Genomic DNA, 26,825 nt, shown 5'->3' with positions numbered 1-26,825 from the left:
GAGAAAGTTAACAGTCACAATAAAAACATGTTTTTTCAGGAAACGAATACTGCACTGATCATCCCCTAGTTTCACTTCAGAGTGAGCGGAATAGTTGAGGAATCAACACATCCCCCAAGCAGTAGGGTCAGTGTGTGTGTAGTAGTGTGGTGTTTTTGGAGTGTGGCATCACATTCGGCTGAATAAATTATCTGCTGAGGCTGGTATGATAATATATGATTATAATATTCCTATTTTCATATTATAATATTCCTATTATCATAGTTGCAGTTGATCACATGAAATGAGATAAAAATTAGATTTCGTATTTTCCTCTCTGTTCAAATATGGTAATAATGATATGATCAACTAAGATAATAGAAATATTACTGTTTAATACCTGTCTAGTCCTGTCCTAGTAGTGCTAAAAAAGTTTCAGGGTTGAAGGATTGAAGAAAATTCAACTTTTATGATAAAATTGATAACATCGCGAAGATTTGTTTTTCTTTTGAATATAACTCTCCCAGAATCATGGGGCATTGTAATGTGTAACAATTTTATATCAAATTAACGGAGAGAATGTCTCCTTTCTATTGGTGTCTGGATGATTTTTATCCGACCCATAATAATTTTTTAATTAATGATTATGTTCGTCAACGTCGATACATTTCGAGCAGAAAACATTAAATTTTCGTCATGCTCGAAACTTTTTTGTTTTGAAAGATAAGTGGGTGGTGAAAGCAAGAAAGTTTCACAGAATTATTTTGAAATTATTTTCAATTGTCAAAAGTAGTCGGAAGGTCGTATTTTGGTCTCCAAGGAATTTTAAAGTTAGGAGAGCGTCTGCATGGTATGTATTATTGTACAATTTATTGTACCAAATTGTATGCTAAAGGCTGGTAATTTACAAAATATTTGACTAAATTATTTCAAACGCAAGCAGCTGATTGCCTCTAGAAAGGCTGTAATGAAACACTGCTTGGATTATTCGAGGCGAGGTTGTCATTTGCACTATTTATAATCATGTTGCATGCAGTTGCTGAATTTTTCAAGCGTTCTGTATTTAATAGAGCTACCGCGCTACTGGATACGGTACTTGAGACGCAACGGCCCTAAGGCCGATCGGTACGTGAATGGGGAGACCGCCATTGAGGCCCGGTCTTAAGACCGGGACTAAAGAGTCCGGGCCTTAAGACCGATCGAAACGTGTATGGTAGGCCTTACAATGGGAATAATTTTTGGTGTTCTTGATAAAGATTGTCAACATATTATATTATTTACTATTTCTACACAAGTATCTCAACTTGTACGATTGATATCTTTATTAAATACAGTACATTTTAAATTCAATGAAGTTTGTTGCTGAAAATGTGGCTGAAACGAGCACTAGAGCACTAGCAATCCGTGAGAAAAGTAAGAAGTCTGCATATACGACGGAGCTTTCAACACACGCAGAATGGAATAATTAATTATCATAAGTGAGTGTGAGATGCGAGGGAAATCCTACCAAGATGGGTGAAAATCAGTGCAAACTCGTATTTAGCTTCATCAATATTCATGAGCGCGTGAATGTGACGGAGGTGCATGAGAGTGGAGAGATGCATGAGTGGACGTGCGTCACAAGACAAGACGCGATCGACAACTGATAGCTGATAGCCATCCGCTCTTCACATTCATTCTCTGCTCTGTCTCTGTCTCTCCCCCGTGGCAATTGAAGCAGCGGGGGAGCGAGCGAGCGAAAAGAGAAAACAGGACCTGAAAGCGTCTCGGCCGTCAGGTCATCTCCCACACGGATCTCCGCTCTCTTTTCTCACTGCTACACCACCAATTGATGCCGAAATAAACGCACCACAAACATTGAATGAATTCGACAACAGGATTGCGCTTTTCGCACACGTGTGCCACTGAGCAACTTCACACCGAAAAAACACTTTCCTTATCATCGGCAACACTTCACTTTTCGTTGTTGACTACGGATCTACAGCGATTACAATCGAGACATTAGACATTAATATCAAAATGTAAAAATGCTATCTGATGATCATATAATATAGTTTGGAAACTATTATCCTAATTCATGTTTCAACGTCAAACAAATCCTTGGAATGAAAGAAGTTTTATATTATGAAATTAACAGTAAGAAACATAATCAAATAAGAGGAAAAGGATTGAAGGGACTAGAACTACTGTGGACCATAGAGATTCCATGTATTCAATGTCAATTAATTTCATCTAAAAGTTCTTTCAGGAACTATGTGATTGATTTTTGGTCAAGATAAAATTTCTCACGTTCATATTTACAACATTGGAGATGTCGAAAGCTAATGTTTAAAAAAAATTGAACGGAAAAGTTGGAGTTTACAATTATTTACTATTTTTTCTCTAACACCCTTCAGCCTATGACCCTTCATGAAGAAATCAAATAAGTGATAATAACCCAACGCAATCTATAATAGCTTGTTTATGAGGTTTGAATTTATCACATATAGAAATTTGAGTGAGTGACAGATCTTAAGGTGATGGCATATGTGAAAGCAGTCATTATATGTTAATAGAATTAGTTACTTAGTTTTGAAGTAGTTTCGCAACTGCTCACCACCCATTTTTTGTATAAACGAGACCTTGTTCTCAAATATTGAATCATTGAAATCAAACTTTTTTCTGCAGAGCTCAAAGTGTACCGAACAATAAAAGATCCAATAGCAGAATCAGCCAACACGGAACTACTGTTCAATTTTCTCAGTAGGCTACTGGACTAATGATATTGTAGCCGTGTTGTGAACTGTTTTCTGTGAATTTATTTAGCACGCTCAAAATGATAATTTTCGCTGCTACCAGAAACAAACGACCACTTTCGATCAACTCTTTACAGGATTTGAAGATTGTTGAAGATAAGGTGACAGCGAAAAACGCCAGACCTTGAGAGGAGGGGTGGGTGGGGTTGGACGAGTGGGCTGAGAAGGACCGGTTGGAGCTGAGAGCCGCGTAGGCAGGTCCAATAAGTCACGGTGCACCGCACAGCACAGCAGAGCAGACCTTGCTCGCACCGCACCGCACCGCACCGCACTACTAGGAAATGAAACGCCAGCGGTAGGTAGCTCACCGATCAAAAGGGCTAACTATCACAATGACAACGTTAGCGGCCTTCTATTCGGCATCGGCACGCCTACAGATTTAAAATTACACTGGCAAAATTACACACGCTTTGTCTGCTTTCGTCAATCAGGACAAAGCAATCTAATCATTATTTGCATCATCCGAATAATTAGCTACCAACAATTGAGCATGGAAAATGCGTTGTTTTGAATATTTTAATCGAAAGCTAATCCATGGTAGGAAAATTATGGACAGAATAATGGAAGACAAGTTGAACAGCACACCTGTCTAGCCTGTCAGATCCGGGATGAGATTTCCCAAAAATACGAGACTTAGTGTATAAGCTCAGACTAATGCTCTTCAAATAAAATAAAAAAATTCATAACTACCCAAAACTATTTTTTTTTCAAATTCCACTTCAACTAAACTATTTCATGGAAATAATAAACTATTTAATATATTTCACAATAATAAGCTATTTCATAGGAGAGTGGTACCGTTTGAGGAAGAACGTTACCAAAAAGTGAATACACGTGATAACGTTTGAACTTGAACAATACGCGCTGAAAAAATATTTTTTTCTGATAGAGATGTATATGGAATCCAACAAGATAAGAGTGTTTAATAATAAATGAGAATAGGATATAATCGGAATAAGGAATAATAAATCTCAAGATTTAGGCCATTAAAGCACTTTAAAAAAATAAAAATGAAAAATATAGTGCCAATTTCATGGTATCAACTGTACCTATATAAATTATGGTCAGTCACAAGAAACGTCTTGAAATTTGTTAATGACAGCCGAGCTTTTTAAAAAAAAACCGATAGAATAAAAATCGGTTCTTTTCACGGTTTCATGAAATATCAAAGTAGCACTAATGGATTCCAGCCGATTTGAACTCGACAACATGTCTAGGCTCTGAGACAATAGAGTTCAGAAAAAAGGGGATGAATCTGATCCACCTGCCATTTCACCTACACCAGTGATTGGCTTTTTCTTTTTAGGTCAGTCCAAACAGGCAACTCTCTTCTACGAAGACACAAGACAGGCTACTCTGTCCAGAGAACAAATAGCCAGCCACTCTTCCCTTTTCAAAGTTTACTTTGTAGTACAAGCGTATTAATTACATCAAGATGGGTGTTGGGAGACTAGGCTGATTAATTTTTCCAATTACACAATATCAAATAAATATATAGGGTCCGATTTCATATTGTACTTGAGAACACAATGATTAGTAGATATTTCAGTAAATTGTAAACATAGAGGTAATATATTCAAAAAGAATTAACAAAGGCATCTATCTTCTTCGGAGACTGAGCCAAATTGTAGATACCTCAGTATTAATGAATGTGTACTTTGCGCATATTCATAGCCATCTAATTTATGGCATTCAACTATGGGGAAATTCCTCATCCTCCCATGTCTTGTTCAAGCTTCAAAAAAGGCCTTGAGAATAATATGTAAGAAGGGCCCTCTCACACCATGCAGAGATTTATTTGTTAGTATGGGACTGTTGACAGTGCCATCATTGTATAACCATGCCTAACATCAATGAAGAAAACTATTAGTGAATATGTGTTGAACAGTAATGTACATAGTTATGGAACTAGGCATAGAAATAATATTAGAGTTAATTATTGTCAGTATGCGGGATCGCAAAAGAATTGGCAATACATGTCTATTAAACTTTTTAATGCTCTCCCTAATGAGATAAGAGAAAGTAACTGTGTGAGTTTTAAACGATTTTTAAAGAATTTGCTGGTTGGAAAATGTTTATATAAGGTAGAAGAGTTTTTCGAAATTCAATTTTGAAAGTTATTTGAGTAAATGTTTGTTTTTTGGACTTGAGAGTGCTAGACAATTGAGTTTAAAAATAAAATAGATTAAAATAATATAAATGAAATGTGATGTATGTAAGTGTATATATGATGTGTTATTAGACTACTGTAAGTTTGAACTGACGTTGTTATGACATTTTCATGTTTTTGACAATAAATTATTTATTTATTTATAAATGAGAAACAGAGTAAGCTCAAGATAAGCATTGCAGGATGTGCCAGGAACTACAATGAACTGCCTGATTGGAGAAATAGTTTATATGAATACGAGTTGAAAATAGCTAAATTGGTGGAATATATTGGATGGGAATAATAAGTTAATTTCAATTTCACTTGGTAGTGGATACCCTCAAGTTCCCCCGAAAGTTTTATAACAGATCCCAATGACGCAGTTCACCTTGAAAGAAGCATAATATTCGGTATGGGTTTCATGCACAATTTGCGCCGTGAATTCTCTGATTGGCGTTGGACGCATTTTCACCCAGGGCTGGGATTTTCCATTACATAGCGACGTCAACAATATGTGAATCATTTCACCTTTTCTAAGAGGAGAAATAATTTCTAATACGAAGTATTGTGTAATATTTTAAATTCAGTCGTAATCAGACCTCCGTAGAGTGCTGAACGTAGCGAATAATTAGTGTAGAGTAGTATTAGTAGTGAAAGTGGAACAAGTGGTGTCAACACCAACAATCAGCAGTCTACTCAGCAGTTTTTCATAGTGAAAACTACTCAACGTTTTTTTTTTCTGAGTTAAAAGTGTGTCACCAAATTTTTCGTTTGAACGTTGCTCTCTTTAAAAATTAGGTTCTGTTTCTTTAAAAAACAACTATCGAACTATCAATAAATTATGGTGTTTTGGATCTATCAGCCTTAAGATGATCCATTCGCCAATAAAACTACCACCATCCGCGCAGCTCGAATACGAGGAAGAGGAGGAAAAGGATGAAATGAATATGCCTCCCGAATTGCCACCGAAAAGTAAAAACGATAGCGGAATACGTTTCGAGGTACGTTCTCTTAAAATTATACAAGAGAAATTTCTAAAATGGGGGAGTGATATTTTCGTGAAAAAAAAAGTATCCAGAGAGGACTATGATTCGTTTTTAAATGTGTGCAATGAACTCAACATCAGTATCGAAAGAATAGACGTTAAGCAAAATATTCAAGAAAACAACGCGGAAATGTTTGGAAAAATTCACACTCTGGAGCAGAGTGTGAATAAACTAGCAAGTGAAGTTGCAAAAAGCCACAACAAGCCGATCTCATTATCGAGTGCCGCCTCCACTGCTGCAGCCAGGGAGTCTCCGCCCCGGACCAAGAAGCTGTCACCCAAGGAGAATGTGATCATCCTGAAGCCAGCAAAAATAAATGGAACGGAAAAGGAACAAAGCGGAAAAATTCGAGAAACAATAAAAAAGAACATCACCCGTGAACAAAATTTGAACATTAAAAAAGCCGTTGATGTCCGTGGTGGAGGTGTGCTGTTAGTGCTTCACCCAAGGGCCAATAAAGAAAATGTTTTGGGTGATAAAGTCCTGCAACATCCAAACATAAAGGTAAGCGAGCCACAATCCAAATTGCCAAGAATAATACTGTATCACGTCGCTGCAGATATAACTGCTGCTGAATTGGCAAACGATGTGTTTGAGAGAAATCTCGAGTCATCGTCATTGAGTAGGGAAAATTTCTTGAAAAACTTCAGGCCGATTTTTAAAATAGGACCGAAAAACAAAAACACCGTGCACTGGGTAGTGGAGTGCACTGGTGAATTAAGAAAAGAATTTATTAACAAATCGCGGATTGGTATTGATTGGAGGGTGTGCCGAGTTGGAGACTATGTTGCCGTCTCTCGTTGCTTCAAGTGCCAAAAAATTGGACATATCAGTAAGCATTGCACTCAAGCACAAAACACCTGTGCTCACTGTTCCACTACAGGACATGATGTTAAAGAGTGCCCTAATAGAGACAAAAAGCCCTCATGTTTAAATTGCCGCAATGATAAAAAAGCTTTCGATCACAAAGTAGGTGACAGAGAGTGCCCTTCCTATCAAAAAGCGCTACAACAAATAATTGATAGAACTGATTATGGAATCTGAAAGAAAAATATTTAATATACTGAGGATAAATAAAAATAATAGTGATAGTAAAATCAAGCAATCAACCCAACACAAAATGATTACTTTAAATTCCATCCTTAACAAAATTGATAGTTTCTACGTAACAACTAATACTGATAAAAGTAAGATAAGTCTAGTTTATAATTTTGGTGAGAGGGTTGATGTTATGATATCTTTTACAAAAATAGGAAATAATATTAAAACATCCAAAGGTCTCTCTCTGCTTAGAAATAAAAAATATTTCTCTCTTGAAGAATGGAATCACCTGAATGTGTTACTGGATTCAAATTGTATACGAGTTTTGTTTTCTGATAAGAAGATTCCTATTTTCATATTAAATGATGGTGAAAATGGGATACTTATTGATCTTTTGAATAGAATAAATGATTGGAGTAAATTCAATTACCCTTTGATTGTAGGAATTGATTCTTTTAACAATCTGGGTGAAACTTATTTTGATATTCCTGCCACTGAACTCTTGAGTACTGTCATAGGAGCTAGAGATTTGAAGTTTATTTTTTATTATCGAGGTTATTGCGAAATCAATTTTCTTAATATACCTAAGCTATCTGATAGTCCGGGAGTTGAGTACCCTGTGGGATTCTTCGAAGGTAATAATAAACGTGAAGCATTCATAAACTCTATGATTGAATTACGGACCCTACTTCAAAACACTGATAACGAAAATGCTAAAATATATAAAAATAAAACTTTCAGGTATTTAACAACCAGTCTGGTAGATGATGCTGTGGACAAACTAATTAAGAAACTTAAATTCATAGATAGTGAGGGGCTTGTTAAATGGAACAAGGAAAAGAGAAGTGGACCTGATGATATAAGTTATGAGTGACACTGAAGAAGTTCTTAATATTTTAGAAACAGAAAATGAAACAGATGTAATCGACGATTATTTGAACTATCACTTTCACGAAGACAGAAATAAGGATGCTGAGTGTTTCAATATTATGTCTATGAATATACGTAGTTTGAATGCTAATTTCGATCAGTTTATTTGCTGTCTCAATGAATTGAAAACTGATATTCACATTATAATATTAACTGAGACCTGGTTGACTGCAGATATGCCGTTCATTTTCAACATTCCTGGATATACGGCAATAAATAAGTACACTAAACAGAATAAATGTGATGGATTATGCATGTACATAAAAGATAGCATAAGATTCAATGAAGTTTCACTCGATATTACTGATGCCAATGTAGTTAGTGCTGACTTAAGAATTGATGATTTTATTGTGAAGGTGATTGGGGTTTATAGATCACCAAGTAATCAAAATATTGATAATTTTCTTAATAGTCTGAGTAATGAAATCAGTAAAATTCCTAATGGAATAAATGTATGTGTGGCGGGAGACATGAATATAAATACACATTCAACTAGTGTTCCTGTTCAAGATTATCTGCATATTTTCAATAGTAATGGCTATAAGTCTTACATAACTGGTGATACCAGAGTAACAACCACAACAAATTCTTGCATTGACCACATTTTTTATAAAGATTCAGGTAACCATTCTATGTCCATTAAAGGAGCTATATTCAGGACAACCATAACTGACCACTACGCGGTTGTACTGAACTTGGTGAAGGTTCCTATCAATAAGGATAATAGAAACGTATTGATAAATACATTAACTAGAACCAACTATCATGCACTATTGGAACGCATAAGGAATGAGGATTGGGAAGAAATCTATACCGTGAATGGAAGCATTGACACTATTATGGATAAATTTGTCGATCGTTTGACCAGTCTCATCAATCAATGCAAGAAGGTAAAAGTGATACCTAACAGACTTCGTCCCCTGAAGCCCTGGATATCTGAAGGCATCATAAGATCAATAATCACGCGAGACAAAATGCATTCTAGACTCAGAAGAGATCCTAATAACAATATCTTAAAGAATGAATATAAGGCTTATCGTAATGGTTTGAATAAGATCATAAATCATGCAAAGGAAGTCTACTATAAAGGGAAAATTGAAAATTGTAATAACAACAGCATGAAGTTGTGGAAGTGCATAAACGAAGTTATAGGTGAGGCCAGTATCAAGGAAAAGAGTACTGAACTTGATGCTCACTCCCTCAACAATTATTTCACAAATGTGGGTAAATTACAAGCTCAAACTATCAATATCCCTGATAATACTGGTGATCGATTTCCTGCAATACAGATCGATAACACGTTTTTTATGAGACCAACTTGCCCAGTTGAAGTTGAGGCAACTATTAAAAATCTAAAGAACAACTGCAGTCCTGGTATTGATGGTCTAGGTAATATTACGCTGAAGAAAATAGCCAATTTTATATCTCAACCTCTCGCTTTCATTTTTAATAGATGCTTTGAGGAGGGATATTTTCCCGAGCACCTCAAATCAGCCAAAATAAAACCTCTATTCAAACAAGGTGACCCGACTAATCCCTGTAATTATAGACCGATTAGTCTTATCAGCAACCTTGCTAAAATAATGGAGAAACTAATAAAGTCAAGAGTTGTTTCTTTCTTGAATCTTAACAAAATAATCAACAAGAACCAATTCGGTTTCCAAAATGGTAAAAGTACATCTGACGCTCTGATAAAGTTCATAAATACTTTATCTGATAAAATAAACTCCAATAAGAAAACTATTGCGGTCTTCCTGGATATACGCAAAGCTTTTGATACAATACCTCATAATACTTTGTTCAATAAACTGGAGTCCTATGGTTTCAGAGGAGTCTCGCTTAAATTGTTCAAAAGCTATCTGAGTAATAGAACCCAGTCCCTAACCATAAATGATCAATCTAGTGTAACTAACTTAACTTCTTATGGTCTTCCTCAAGGTACTGTACTTTCTCCCATCCTTTTCATACTCTATGTAAATGACTTTTTAAATTTAAGACTTCTAAACTCAACTGTGATATCCTTTGCAGATGATACTGCAGCTATTTTTCACGGTAATTCATGGAACGAAGTTCATACCATAGCTGAAAATAATATGCTTTTAATTAAGAAGTGGTTAGATAAGAATACCTTAAGTTTAAATATTGAAAAAACTAATTACATAACTTTCTCTGCAAATAGAGTGGGACAGCCTAACGAGAATCAAGATTTGAGACTCCATTCTCAGTGCAATTTAAACTTGGGTAATTGTGATTGTCCCACCATTAAAAAAGTCAATAATACTAAGTATTTGGGAATTATAATTGATGGAAACCTTAAATGGGATGTTCATATTAAATACATATGTAGAAAAATTAGATATTTATCTTTTAAATTTTACCAAGTTAACAGATACAATATGAATACGGATTCGATGTATGGTCGCAATTGTACTCTTTCGTTTTCAAGTTATTCTGTTGAACATGTCATGTTTGATTATGATGAAAGTATTTACTGATATTACTTTAATGTAGAGAGATGAACTAAAGCATATAATAACCATAATTGAACCAAGATATCCTGGTGCTCAAGTTCTCTAATTACATTCATAAATTCGTGTCACAGCGGAATAAGAGCTGGACACATCCGATTGGTACACGTAATCTAAATAGTGTGAGGTGTTGTCACGCCAAATAAAGGCTTCGGATAAGTAGAACTATGCCGGCGCGGATCACATCTCGGGGCGTCTCAAGTGGGTGAAAAATGGAAGCAAAGCTTCCTGGTCGAAGAAGGGGGAGGAAGAGCATGGCAGGTCCGGGTCAGGGCGCACTCAAACGAGGTCTGTGCTCTCGGTCTTATCACCGCATAGGTCCGGCTCGGCTTAGGGACCCCCGCCCCGCCCCCCGCCCACCAACCCGCCACAGGGTCAACCTAACGGCCGTGCTACCGATTCAGCCATTCACTACTCACAGCTGGATGTTGCATTGCGAGTGCACTGCATTCACATGCAAGATGCATCTCGGCATGCACCAACATCACTTGCCTGCAGCTTAAACATCAGCTTTGTTATTTGCTTACTTTGAATGATGATTTCTCTGACTGGACAATGATTGGTTTTTAAAATGAAATTTATGAATTTAGAAATAAAATAAGTTTTAAAGGTTGTTGTTTATTAGTTCCTATTGTATTGATTTGATAAATGTATTAAAAAACATTAAAACAACTATAATGATATACACTGCATACTGTCAGCATTCCTTATAGAAATATCAATGCTTCCCATTCAATCAATGTTCCATGTTGACATGGAATGAATCATAGAGTGTCCTATCTATTTTGACTGCTGAATAAATTGAAGGATTATTTATGAATTAAACTTTCTTACTAAAGGCAGGGTTGTAATACTGATGTTAATCAGAACAACAATGTTTAGCTATGGGTAGGCTTAAAATTATTAATATCTATTGAATTAATAAACCAACGAATAAAACAATATAGAGGTTCTAATCTTCTGTAATGAGTGTGTGTTACCATCAAACACGCAGGCGGATAAAATTGGATTTATAAGTAAGAGTCATTATTCCAATTATAAACAAAGTGTTGTTCAACTTCACTTCACAGCCGAAATGTTTTACAGTGTTGGTGCTATATTCTACCACGAGACCTTGAACCTATAGACAGACCACACACTGAGAGTTTATATCAGTGGAATTGATAATCTATATGATCTTGAAATATCATACTTACTTCCGATGGGCGGAGAATGAGCTAACTTCTACTAAGTTTTTACTAAAAGGGTCCTACTTCTATCATTCGCCCAAAATTTACATTTTTTCAGCGGCTTTTATCATCGCCAATGGGATTGGGTCAAGGCATGCGGTGCGAGCCGCCTGCCGGCTAATAAAAGTGCATCACAATACAATCTAATTGGCAATAGAAAGCTAAATTTCATAAACGATCTGAAGCTATTAAATAATCGGATTATTGTAGCAAAAAATGTTGTTATGAATTTATTATTTTATTTGTATCTACAAGATACACCCATCCTCTATCCCCTACAATGATCTGAGCAAATTTTTCGTAGTTCAAAAATAGTGGATGTCTTCTTCTATGAGCTTCTTTATTATGATCGAAGCTTTTTTTACCACACCCTCCAGTTCATGCAATGACGTTTTGTTTAATTAACATTAGTGAAACCCAAATTTCTGTTTATATTATCACTTTGAGAGAAGTACTGGTCACTTACAACTGTTAATTTAAAATTACACAAAAGTGTCAGAACGCACATTTTTGCGAGCTCTTTTCTGTTAAGGCGTCATTCTAAACACACTTTTTGCTTGGAAATTTGTATGTGAAATTAGTCACACACATTCTATGTCAATTCCTATAATTTTGCACGAATTGTAACCGATGGTCACACATCACATTGTCATCACATCAGATTTACTGACTTTTTCAATAATTTCATCTATTTTTGACTTGAGAGGGTTATTCGGGCGTGAATCAATTCTGAGTCTTCTGTGCCTTCTTAGAAACGCTAAAACTACCTAAAAAAGTCATGCATGTGATGAATATTGATTGATATAAGGCAAACAATTGGACGTCACGTCAAACTAATAATTTTACTACAGGCATGGGAAATGTCTCATTCGAAAGAGAAGGCTTCATACTTCACAACTGTTGGACGCGATCATTTGGGAGATGTTTACTTCTGTGAAAGCATTTGTCCATTACAAATACTTAATAGCTAAATCTCGCATCTCGTATTTTTTACAATTAACTGCACTGAGTCAGCTAGCATATTTTCTCATTTTTTTAATTTTTGAGTATTGAAACTTAATAATATAATAAATAAAATGTTACCTAAATTTTACTATCACCATCATTCCTCTGGCCCTCAAAGCAAATGAATCAGGGAGAATGGAAAGAGGAACATTTCTTCCGAGCATATCTTAGAAGAACTTCAATTCAACTCCGAAAGAAAGATTTTTGAAGAGTTACTACGAGCTTCCATCGTGGGGATGGAACAAGCTCGTGGGCTGCCGACTGCGAGTTGAAACTTTCAAAACTTTCTCCCTCAACTTCTCGCTTTACTTTCACCCTTCTCCATTTGGTCAATAAAGCTATTCAAATCTTATGAAATTCAAGTCCGATTGCAAGAAGATAAATTTTAATAATGAGGAATTGATAAAAAGTGGTACCGATACTCAAGAGGAATTTCTACTGGAATATGAAGACTGAAGTTTATTACTATGACCAGCACATCGACTATAAATCATAGAAAAGCAATTGATAAGTTTGAGTTTTAAACATGATTATGATTTTGATTTTAATTGCATAAATTGAAGACAGCAAATTTCAATTTTCATCCGTATCTGATTAAAATAAAATATACAGTCTAAAACCAGTAATTTTTTCTGTTTGAAGATTGTAGTGTATACTAGTGAATACATATCAGCTCGTGGTATTTTTGATTGAATAATAATGGATTTATACGAATAATTGGTTCAAGATTAATTTCATTTTGATGAACCGAATCTACAACAGGATTTTCAATATTTAATTCCCACGTTAAAAATATGGAATACCTAAAGCCCGCAAGTTATTGTGTGTATCCGTTTCAGATATGTGATAAACCTTGTGTATCTCAAGTAATCTCACTAGTTTCCAAATAATAACTTGGTGACAATCAGATTCTAATTGGATGGGTCAACCGTCAACCTATTTTCCACGCGAAGTTGAATGATTCCTGTTTTGATTTCAACTGCAATCTGGGCCAGTGGGCCAGTGCTGTTCAACTTGCAATTATCCAAACCAAAATAACTATGTAACACATATACAAAATATTATATTTCTAAGAACACTTTTTAGATTATTATTGATTAAAATATCAAGTTTAAAAGCAGTTTCTTTTTCTATTCAGGATTTCTATACTAGTGAATCCAAATCAACTCGTGGATGGTATTTTTGACCGTCATTTCAGGTGATGGATGATGATTAGATTGGATTGTTGAATAATTATAGGCCAGATTGTAGATAGTAAGTGGAAGGATGTGTGTTAATATCATGAGGTTCTACTACAAGGGTAGTCAACTATTGTCCGTAATATAGGCATATTTTTGTTCAACTTGATAGCACTGATGATTGGAGTTGGTGATACATTCTTCGCCTATTTGTGTATTTATAACTGTGCAAGCTTTAAACTGCTATTCAAATTCCATCCCTGGAATTTCATTTGCACCAAAGGAGCAACATTCAGTGAGCCGTTTTCTGTGGTCGAGAGGTGTATCAGGAGACGAAATTTACCGAAATTCATTCGTAGATACTTCATTGTTACCAAACACTGTTCCCGTATTAAACTGAAAGTTTCAATTAATTTTGCTAACGATTAAAAACATAATCATGGATGTCCATGATTGCCTGAGTGAAAAAACGCTGTCATCCGTTTTTAGAGATTGGAAAGTTTATCAGAGGCAAAAATCTATTGAAACTTTCAGTACAATACGGGAACAGTGTTCTACCACAATGCATATCTATGATTTCCGTCCCCTGATACACCATCTGAGCACGAAACGTTTCCCTTCTTTGGTGCAAATGGAAAGTGGAATGGCCATGATTAACAGCCGATGATAATGAAATTGGAAAACAGTTTGGAACTTGTACAGATATAAGCACAAACAAGCAAAGAATGCATCACCAACGCAAATCAACAGTATCTACTGCTCATATAAACAAAAATACACCTTTATTGTGAATAATAGTTGACTTACCATCGTAATATAGAATAATGAATAGTTGGGCAAAGGTTAGAGGACGCCTTTTCTAATTCGAAACAAACGGGACGTATTTCAGAGACGATACGTATTTCACGGGTCGTGATATCAGAGACACAGACAGATAAATGATAAGAAATTATACTACTACGGAATAGCAGAGAACTGATAACGAGTAACAACAATAACTTGCTAATAGCTCATCGTTAATTGCTAATGAATGCATCCATGCGTCGTAGTAGAAATGAAGCAGAAACAAACGAGCCTAGAGCCTAATCACCTCCTTTCAAGCATTACTCTTTGGATGGATCTTTCAACACCCATTGGCTAATGAAACTAGTCAAGTCCTATAGAAAGTCCTAGAAATAGTCCAGTCACTATATACATTAGTGCTTGCAATTTATATTTCAGTTCTGATTTTTTAAATATATTATTTGGGTACATGAGAGAAGTACAGAACCAATTTCTTCATGCAAAATTTCCTTGTGGTAAATACAGAATGGCCCAAAAACCTCGTATTTTCGGTTCATTTTCCAGTTTTCAGCTATTTCTGCCAAACCCAGTAATCGGACAGAAAGATTTGCTCCCGCCTATTTTCTAGATTATAAAATTCTGAATAAAATGAGATCATTCAGAAATCTCTATCTCCAATGGTACTGAGTTATGGTTTTTCAAAAATGAGTAAAATTTGAAGAAAAAATCAATTCTGATGAATTTTAGGTTTTGATCAACAATGTCTTCCAATTGTTACCATTTAGATGTATAATTCATAATCCCTCTGGGCGTATTTTTGTGCTCTACAATCCAAGTTCAGGTAGAGCGCTCAATCTAATATAGATTCGCTATTTTTTGTGCATTGGAATATGGGCTTAAGTACACTCAACAATAAATCTTCCATTTTTCCACCGAATTTGACTTATGATGCATGATTTTGGACCGCCTTGATGAGCCGAGAAGAATGAAGTGTGATGAAATCTGAGCATTGTGTCAAAAGTTATAAGTGTTTGAAATTTTGATCCTTGAGGTGTCCTTAAGCGCGCCTCTCCACTAGGAAATACTGAAATGAAGTGCATCTGACGGATGATTCTCATAGAACATAATCTCATGAACTTATGTCATTGTGCGAAATATCAATGTGATGACAAATTAATGTAGTTGATGATGATGGTTGAAGCTGAAAATTAGGCGTTTTTCACAATACAAGGAGCGTTGTTGACAGGTGTACCTGGAAATCTATACGAGATAGAGCGCTCTATCTGATCTTAGGTTGTAGAGCACAAAAATACGCCCAGAGGGATTTTGAATAATACATCTAAATGGTAACTGTCGGGAGATATTGTTGATCAAAAACTAAAATTCATCAGAATTGATTTTTTCTTTAAATTTTACTCATTTTTAAAACTCGGTACTCATAGGAGAAAGAGATTTCCGAATGATCTAATTTTATTCAGAATTTTATAATCTAAAAAAAGGCAGGAACAATTTTTTCTGTCCGATTACTGGATTTGGCAGAAATAGCTGAAAACTGGAAAATGAGCCGAAAATACGAGGTTTTTGGGCCATCCTGTATCTAGCACAAGGAAATTTTGCATGAAGAAATTGGTTCTGGACTTCTCTCATGAATCCAAATAATATATTGGAAAATCAGAACTACAATACATTGCAATCACACCCCCTTTTTTGTGTCTATATTGACTGGACTAAAACTGCTGTTTCAAATTATGTTGTTTCCAAAATAACTTTAACTTTAAATCCTTACACAGGATTTAACATAACAGTATCAACGGGATTACTATGTGTTCCATAATAGTGTTCGGTAATCATGTAAAAGACACATTTATTGATCACATGTTTGGCTATTTGAACATTATACAAATTAAAAAAATAGAAGATTTATCATGTTGTCATGAGATTCATGAAGCACGATTTGGTATAAATTTGTAGTACTAAATCCATAAGAAACTTTGACTTTAGTAACTTTTCCATTTATAAGTAACATATACCATCCAGATTTGAACAAACATAACTCTATCAAGAATTTATTTCTTTCAGACACTTGAAAATCACCAAGTCAAGTAGCACCGCTCGAAATTCTATTCAATCAATCACTTTATTAGCAATCTCAATGCATATATCAGCACCTTACAGTATCTGAGCAAACCAACTCCTTCAACCCTTGAGAATATATTTCCTATTGTAACTTGAATATTGAAAACCATAAACCACCATCAACTCTGGTTGGACCTGCTTTTACAAGTTCAGTATCGGAACAAACACAATTAATCAAGAATAATTGTTTTCTTACTTGAAACATGAAAACCATAAACTAACCTCAAGTATTGAAAGATCTTCAACGAGACTAGATCCCTTTAGGATCATCTGGTTAACGAGGTTCGTTCAATCACTTATCTATCGGCAGACTTATCCTACTAGTATAGCTTATTTATCATCTTGAGCTGTATGATATTTTCGATTAATCATTTAAAACATTGTAGAATTGATTGATGAAATAACTGATAAGTAAGCAAACTCCCAAAATCAGATATATCTGGACTTACCTGAGTAATAACAGTATCCAGCCCCATTAAGGGGTCGCCGGTTTTTATAAGTGTGACTACCACAAACACAGAAGATCGAGCACTCGAAAATGTTATACCGTAATAATTTATCAGAATGTTAGTCTAAAAGCACCACACTTGAGTAGCACAAACAATACGAACTGTTAGTGTAGAATAGTAGGAGTAAACACACAGTGCGGGAGCACGAGCGAGGAAGATGCGACTAAAAGCGGCGGCGTGACAAGCGGACTAGCGATAGCGACGCACAAGACATGGCATGGCACTGGGATCCGGGAAGGCACCAGGCATCTACTAGGACAGTGACCTGGTTACTGCTGCTTGCTGCTTGCCTGGCTGATAGTCCATGATGCTCACTCTCTGCTGCTGCCGCTGCTGCTGCTGCTATTCGTACTTCCGCCTCGCAAGGCCACTCTGATCCCCACCCCTCCCTCCCACCATTCGACCCCCCCCCCTCCAGCCTAGACATCGTCCATCGAGCGCGCAACAATGAAACGGTAATTACGAAACACGGATGGGCTTCTTCCATCCATCACCCACCATTAGGGCATCTTCAACCTTCGGTATAGATCCGCCATCGTTTCAAGCTGTCACAAATTCAATGTTTAGCTAAACAAATCAATAGTCCAATGTTTGGCTAAATAAAGCTATAATTCACTATAATTTACTTGATTCACATGGATATAGCTAATGCCTATTTAAACACCAAAATTACAAATTAAATGCAGTCAAATCGAGCAATTCATACTTCTGAATAGCATTTGAAATATGGCAGAATTGATAAATTTCAACACCCAAATGGGGGGAGCGGTTGGATTAGTGGTCGCGCTGATAAGCTATCGCTTAGATAAGTTAAGAATCATGTGCCTGCTACTCCCGTTGGAAGGGTAACCGCTTGAGCCATCTCTTCTGAATATGATTCTTACGTTGTAAAATCACTTCCCGGTGGTTAGGAACCCACCTAAAACCATCAATTTCATATTGATTCAAACTGGTTGATTTTCGTAAATCTCCACATGCAAAATTTATGAATTTTTCAAGATGAATGAACTTTTCTACCAAGAGCAGTGAAGACTTTATAAGTATAAACAAAACTTAATGTAAGTCATAACGTCTTATAGCCTCTTTTTCGAAGGGGTTGATAACCATAATAATGACAGTTTGAATTTCCATTTAAACTTCATTTGTATATGTATTATTTACAATAGCAAACCTTATACCCTTCAGAAGTTGAAAAAAACTCTTTCTAATAGAGTTTGGAAGTGGAAAAAATAGAGCTATAATATTATTATAAGTGGGTCCATTCATCTCTCATTATCATCCGCCTAACTATACACGCACAAGCCTAGAGCTCATATGGGCATCACCCTAAGAAAACAACTCAAGTGTAGTCAAAATCAACTCTTCCAGTCATGTGATAGATAGATATTTAATTCATTCAACACAGTGCACTTACTATTAAACAAACACACAGTTGAACGTCGTCAAATTAATACAAATATAAAATGTTTATTTGTATTTAATACAGCCTACTAAAATATACTAATTCCATCAAGTATCCTCCAAATACTCCTATTATGATATTATGATAAATTTATTTAGTCGAATAGGAAATACAGAGAATTGAAAATACATAATAACTGGGAGCATTTCAAATTATAACCAAATAGGTTTCTTATAACCTACAGCCAGTGACGGGTTTGGAGCTACCAGATTCTGCCACCCCTTCTAACTGTTTGAGCACTATGTAAAATACTTGGAATTTGAAATACTATAGTTTTATTAGACGTATCTATTGTCTGCTCAATTTAAATTAGTTTTGAATTCAATTAGTAACGAAAAACTTATATATGATTGTTTGGCATGAAGCCTCATGAAAGGTTCATCATGTTTATCTGCATTACTGAAATCTTATCTAGAAGAGAAGGAATCTATTACTGGAATTTTATTCATCTCTATTTTTGATATCTTAATCAATAGAAAGTGGAAAGGCTAACTATCAACCTTCTATTGTATCTTTCCTCGCCAGGCTATAGCAATATTTATGCAATTATTCTATAGGACTGTATTCCCAGTAAGCCTGCTGTATTTAGACATGATACCGTTGGTTTGTATGTGACTAACGATTAGTGAACTATGCAGGGCCATAATCATGGAATAAGTACTTATAACGGATAATTGGCGTTTCTTGTAATTATAAGTTGTTCGTTAAATTCCAACCAAGCATAGACCGTAATGATTTTGACATAGCCTAGAAGACGATGTAGTTTAGAACCATCGAAGCCAAGGATTCCATTAGAAAAATTACAATATTTGATTGCAATAGATAATATTCAAATACTTTGATACTGGGTAGTACTTGGACGGAGTAACTCACAATAGATGAGATTAGATATGCGCTCGATAACAACTCCCAATTTATTATGAGCTAACCATTAACTTCAAATAATGTAATACCATAGACTGAGTAAACATGAGTAGACAGATTGAATCTGTGCTGATACTTAATACAATTTCAGATGGTTCAGAGGACCGCGTTTCCATGTGAACAGATTGAATTTGTGCGAATCGCGAACTATCGAAGTGAAAATTAAGGGATTATAGCATTTTAATTGCCCACGTTGAAGTATCGAAAAGGATCATGACTAACTGAGCTGTCTAACACTCAATTAGTAAGATCAGCAATAGCTTAATTCAGACTGTCTTTTGTAATACTTAACATTTGTTTATTTTTAACGCCCTAATATCGGAACCGCTTCAACTGGAATGAGATCATGCTTCTTAAAGGGCAGGAGAATATCAAATAAAGATATTTCTCCTATCATGAATAGCTGTAGAATATCAAATAATATATTATTTCTATCATGAGTTTCTTCTGGTCCGTCTACTACTTTGGCAGCAGTCTCAAGTGAGAGACCGCTTACTCATGCTTTGATAAAAACCTGACTTAGGAGCGTGATTCGCACCTAAAACTAGATCAATAAAAATTATTAATCTTTAATCACCACCCCTATAACACAACCACAGTCATTCTGGCTCGTAGGATCGTACAGTAGGGATTACTAAGTTACTTTCAAGTTTGTTGGAATGTATTAAACGAGTGTTTTTCGGTTTGAATTTTACTTCGCAGTACAATTCAATAAACAAAGATTTACTAATGAACCTGATTGCGTTCAAATAAAAAAGGAAGTAATCGAAAAAAATAGAATTGATTGCCTCCAATTGTTGGGTTGGGGTTAATTGCAATAAATAACATAGTTATATGTATTGGTATTATACATAAGAGAGTGTATCTCATAGGCGGTATCAGTCTTTACTGTAGTATAAACAATCTACTCTAATAAATGGCCTCGTTCCAAATCAATTGACGGTGCGATGCATAGCAAAGGCAGGCCCAATACGCAAAGATAATTCAACTCGTAAACAATTATCAAGGATGACAATCTTTATTACCATAGAAAAAATAGTTGAGCAAGGACTGGGAGCTAAGATACAGTACCGCTACAACTACACAATGGAATCGCAGCGCAATACAATGTATATCAGAGGTGGCGTCATCCTGTAATACTGATTCTCCCCCTGATTAAAGACTAGAACGAGACAAGAATGGCCGATAACACACTTTCGATGAGCTCAACCTAATAAATTCCTCTTAAAATGGCCCCCTATGTGCTCGATAACCAATTGAAGCACACAGGCTTTCAAAAAGGTTACAGCATCTAAGCACTACTATAATAAACAAGAGGAAGGGCAAAAAATATAGTACTTTAGAAATAAATAATAGACCAAGTGGTCTAGAATATTGAAATAATTTAGGAAATGTTAGAATGAAACCGAATTATTTATACGATAAAGGTGAGAAAATAGTGTTGGAAAGTGGAAGGGAATGGGAGTGGAAAGTGGATAAGTCCTCGAAATGGGGAAAATAAGGAAAGTCTTTATTGGTAATAGATTTTCTGTAATCAAATCTACATTGGAATCTTGAACAATAGAAAATTGCCGAGAAGCTAGCCCGAGCCACATATGGAGTAAGCAGCTATATTTCCAGTGATACTGGAAATGAACCAGCTATCTTTCCAGTGATACTGACAATGAACCAGTAGATACTGGTATGGATTCAAAGAAAATAAATCTCAATTTCCGATGTTCAAAGAGGAACTAAATCATACTTTATCGATTGCAAAATGAAAAATAATTGAATGAGAAATGGAGAGTAGTTGGTACTTGATTAGAGCGAGATTCACTTAGTTTTTACATCGATTAAATGGGTTATATTTATAAGGAATGCTTGAATTTATTTATAAGGAAAACTTATAAGAAGTGAAAAAACTTTAAAAAGTTTAAAAAACTTTGAAAAGTGAATATCACTGTTTCAAATCTCAATGTATTTATTTATTCAATCAATCAGTCAGAATTACACAACTTTGAGAAGAGTACCACAGGCTTATAAGCCCAAAACGGTTCCAATTCTAATTTATACATCAGTCCAAATGTAGCTAGGTTATGAGTCACTCATTCTCCTATTACACACTCAATTTACAATTCAAAAAAATATATATTTTTAAATTGAAAATACTTCAAAATTGAATTAAATCAATCACAATTAATTAGAAAATTCCAAACTTTGAAAAAACTATAAAATTTTGAGACCGAAAAGACAAACACACAATCACAAAATGTATCAACAAATCAAACAAATGTTGAAAATCAGCTTGGAATCTGGTCTGAAAAGATAAGCTATTTAAAGATTTGTAAGCTAGAATTGTATTTGGACTGCTTTAAAATAGCGCACGAAATAGAAAGTGGACAAGATAACGACAGATAGTCTAATTAGAGTAAAAGAGAGGCCTAGTGCAGACTGGTCTGTTTTAAGGTAAAACGAGAGAAAATACTGGTTGAGTGCGCAGGCGTTGACGGCTCAACAAACCGAGTTGTTCCCAGAACGTGAATGTAATGAGAACAGGACGTGAAATACTGTCTTCAGCTTCAGCACTGTCTGCCTTGCTCTGCTCCACCGACACAAAACACTTTCTCCTTCTCGACTCTCCACTCAACAAAGTCAACAACAATATCTACCATCCCGGATGGAAAGAGAAAACAAAATATCCGACCAAATAAATAGCCACTTTGCCTTCATTATACGCCCTCGACGCAACGCACACTTCACATAACACACTATCATAAGTTGCCATCAATGAAGCATACCTCTTTTCCCCTTCATTCTCACTTCTTTTAATAATGGAAAACCTATCACTTTATTGTCTATAAATCTTTAATTGTTGGAGAGAATAACTCTTTGTTCAAGGAAGTCTGATGTATTCACTATTTGAGGTGAGTTTCTATTCACCTGGAGTGATGAAAATAACGAAAAGTTATTTTCTGTCAGTCACTCAGGGTGAAAACACAGTGCAGTGGCGAATGAAGTTTCAGGCTCGAGTGTTGAATGTATTTGGTGAAATAGTGGAACGGTATGTTATGACCCTTTTAAATGCAGGCATTACATTCAACACTCTCAAGCTTGAAGCTACCTTTGCCGCTCCACTATGTTTTACCCTGAGTGACTGACAGAAAATAACTTTTCGTTATCTAATTCTTTATTCCTCCAGGCGAATAGAAACCCACCTCGAATAATGAATACATTATACTTTCTTGAACAGATAGTTATTCTCTCCAACACAATCCAAGTACAGTCCTAATGACAAGTAAGTCACTTAGCAATCATTACACCAGAGCTCCCAATAATGGTCCAAGCAAAAAGTGAACAAAAATCGAGTGGAATCCTCTATTATTATCAATATTGTAAAGAAAGTTGTGATTTCTGTGGCGACGAATAAGGCAAAAGCAAACTAATTGCGGTCAGATGAGATGTGAATCCAATGATAGAGGCGGCAATTTATGAATGTGAAGAGTCGCACTGGGCGCCACAACCTTCCTCACTTTCTACTAGCAACTGGCACTGGCTGCACTTTCTACATTTCGACTGTCAGCCGGTTGGCCCTGCTTGCTGCCTCATATTATTTCACTGGACACTCGATCAGAAACACGTTCACCAAAACATCAACCATTCTTAATATGCTACAGAAACATTATTGAAAACACACACTTTAGAGAAATCATTTAAGAAGAAAAAAATGCAGATTCGAATTTTTTTTGTGAAATTTTCACTTGAACACTGACTTGAAATTATTAGTTTGATACAGCCAGTATGTGATGACAAATTGTACCTTACATTCAAATTAATGACTGCAAGTTTAGATTTAAATTCAGCCTTGACGATGACAATAGTGTTGGTACAGCAACCTTAACGATATTTATAATAAATCATATTATTTAATGTAAGCGAAGTACAGTTCAATACAATAATGTGATTTTCTATTAATTAATTTTAACGTTTCATTTTTCATGACTACGTAACTGAACAATAATTGTGCAAGTGTGAACGGTAAAAGCAGGCTAACAAACCCAAGATGAGAAAAGTGCAGGATCTTAGTGATCTTCCAATTAATCCAATTCTAGGTATATATCCATACAATATTAAAATAATAAATATTTTATCAACAGCTATTCTTAAGGCTAAACCTTTAGAAAAACTACAAAATTAGGAGGAACATCTTACTGCTTGACTGAAAAACTCTCAAATATTAATAAAAATAAGACTCAATTTATTGTACGAATTATGTTGACAAGAGATTCACAATAATTGTTTGCTTCTGGAAAAAAGCAAATCTTATAAGAAATCTAAATAAGAAAAACCAGTCATTAAACATTCTGTAAGCTAATAGGATTCTTGAAAGTATAAATAAATATAAGACCAAGTGGAATATCTTCCAACAACATTTCTAATCGAGAATAATACTTTAATATAAAGGTTTTTCGTAATCGAGGAATGTTCCAGGAGATCTACTGGTAATGAATAGCATAGGTTAATAGCCTACAACATGGAAACTGACGGTAAGTCATAAAAAGGTCTAGGTGTCTTGCAAACCCAAGTGCTTGTTGTAGTATTTCATAAACATTACGGTACAAATTTAGCAAAAATTAATGGACTCGGTAAAATTTGATCTTACTTGATATAGCCTAAATAAGATTTTGGACTATGAGCTATGATGACTTCTCATTTGTACAGATAAGGTTGAGGTCCTCACTCCTTCACATTCTATCCAATCTTACACTGATACAATATGGCCCGGTTGCACAGAAGCCGGTTAAATTTTAACCATGATTAACTTTACTCTTATCTGATTGTTCTCGTGAAATTAATCACGGTTAAAAATCAACCGGCTTTTGTGCAACCGGCACTATATGATTTTAGACCCCAATTATAAAGGCGTCTTAGGGTACAACCACACTGAAAGCGGAGCGTGGCGTGGCGTCAAGCTTTGGAACAAGCTAGTTTGTTTTTTGGAGCGTCTACAAGCGGAGCGTCAAAGCGTCAACGTGCGAGTGCCCTACTAATGTACATACTAGTGGTCTACTCTTGTACATAATAATGCACTTGTCTTCTACATTTTCCCACCATCTAGTACACTAGTATATTAATTTAATATTAGCCCAAATTCCCCTGTAATGTGTATTATTTGATTATTCAAAAGAAAACATTCATCTATTGCACTTTGAAATCAAAAGTAAGGCTATTCTAATTCATTTCATTCATATTTCTATAAAATATGATTACCTTAGTGTTATTACAAGTTTTTCTTCAGCAGATATTGGATTACTCCATTTAGTGACTTGTATTTCCAAATCAGGCTTCACTCTTGTCCAAATATAATCAAAGGTTGAAGTTGACATTTGCATGTTACTCAAAAAATCAGATCTCATGCTTTCTTAGAACATTAAACAGATAGTGATATTCAACAAATAGTCGACGATTAAGTTAATTTCATTCACCCACTCTGTCCTAGCAGGCTTAGCTAATATCCAAGACTTTAAGTAATTATTCTCACAAAGTAATGTCCGTGCAAATTAGACAACGCCATTTTCTAGGCCCTTAACGCTTGACGTACAGAAGCTTCTGTGTGTATCATAAACGCTCTGACAACGCCACGCTCCGCTCTAGAACGCCAAGCCACGCTCTGCTTTCAGTGTGTTTGTACCCTTAGAAGCCATTTTATTTTGCTTGTCTTTAAAATGCATAACCTCTTATGGGGAGCGTATATAACGCTCGTTTTTAAGAACCAATGCGTGGGCTAAAGACTTTAAGAGCAAAAAAAAAAAAAAAAAACAGCGCGTCTAAGAAACCAGTATAACCTAGTTGAGGCCTAGACAAGTTGTCCTACAAAATTAACAAGTTGTCTTGTTATTATAACTCTACCAATGTAAAAAAATTAGATTATGATCGCTTACAAGGGTAGGATTTGCCGTAATCACGGATAGGCTAGTTTTAAAAACTATCAATGTATGCGCTAGGCCTCCTAAGCTTGCCCTTGACTAGCCAATTGATTATGACAATATTAATACATACAAAATTTTAAAAGCAGGGCAGCTAAATAAATTTACTTCAAAGTCTATGCAGTTTTCAAGCGACTTTTCCTTTCTCTACCAAACCACAACCTAACTTTGTAACATTGTTCAGAGCATTAAACTGGCATATATAAAATCGTGAATCTTCAGAGTAGAAAATTTAATTTAATCATCAATGAAAGTAGTATTATGCTAGAAAGTATTCAAAACAAAGGTTGAGTTAGGTTAAGTTAACCTAAAAAGTATTCACAAAATAGCACACTGATAATGTAAGCTATACTCAGAACCAAGCTTATTATTTTGTAGAGAGTTGAGTCCAAAATGATTTTGAATTAGGGATTAATCATTGCAATCAATTAAAAAAGCTTAAAGGTTAATATCAGAATACATTTTATAAACAAATCAACTGTTTAGGATGCTAAGTAGTGTTTTGCCTTAATAATATTTACTGTACCTGGATTTTGTTCACAAAAACTGGATCTAGGGTAACTGCATCATTTTTTGATTTTAACTCCACATTAAACGCTACAAATTGTTCATTTTTACCCGATATCTCATGAAGACTAACAGAAAATAGCTCGCATATTTTGTCTAAATTTTCAAACACTTTTGAAGCTTTTCTTCGTTCAACATGTACGACATTATAACTGTGTTTCAATTCATCCATATCTTGAGGAAATATCCTCCATATCTTTACTACATTGTCATTTATTTTAAACCACTACTAAACAATAAACAAGTTATTAAAATCACATCCTTATTCACTAAATCCTGGTGAAATCGGACATTATGGCTGCAGAAAGCTGTCTGTCTATTCTGAAGGCTGTCCAGCAACTCCAGCTGATCAGCTGATGTGCTTGTGGCTTCCATAGAGACTCACCTAGAGCGCTACTGCTGCTAAAATAACAAAAGCGCTCAAGTTTAAAATGAAGGAAAAGGAAACTCCATTCGGATTATTAAGCATAAGCAAATTATTTCAACATAACCTAAGAAGCCTAATTATTATGAAGTATGAATATAGATCAATTATATTGCAGCGAACAAAGCAACTCAGGAATCAACTAAAATAAACTAAATTTTCCACTGCAGGTTTCAG

The 26,825-nt window shown here is 35.3% G+C and overlaps 1 protein-coding gene across 2 annotated transcripts in view; it reads right to left on the bottom strand.

Moving 5' to 3' along the window:
* The window catches only part of LOC111063192 (endoribonuclease ZC3H12A), a 44,032-nt gene extending 17,470 nt beyond the window's left edge, over positions 1-26,562 (bottom strand). Inside the window, exon 1 of one of the 2 annotated variants that reach the window (XM_039440144.1) lies at positions 26,184-26,562. In XM_039440144.1, the coding sequence (XP_039296078.1) occupies positions 26,184-26,396 (213 nt within the window). In that variant the 5' untranslated portion in view covers positions 26,397-26,562. Of the gene's footprint in view, positions 1-17,248; positions 17,613-26,183 lie in introns of those variants that run through there. The other variant, XM_039440152.1, reaches the window with a different exon arrangement.
* Between the last annotated feature and the right edge of the window lie 263 nt (positions 26,563-26,825).

Source organism: Nilaparvata lugens, chromosome 1 (genome assembly GCF_014356525.2).
Source record: "Nilaparvata lugens isolate BPH chromosome 1, ASM1435652v1, whole genome shotgun sequence".
NCBI lineage: Eukaryota > Metazoa > Arthropoda > Insecta > Hemiptera > Delphacidae > Nilaparvata > Nilaparvata lugens.
This window is presented reverse-complemented; position numbering and strand designations above follow the sequence as displayed.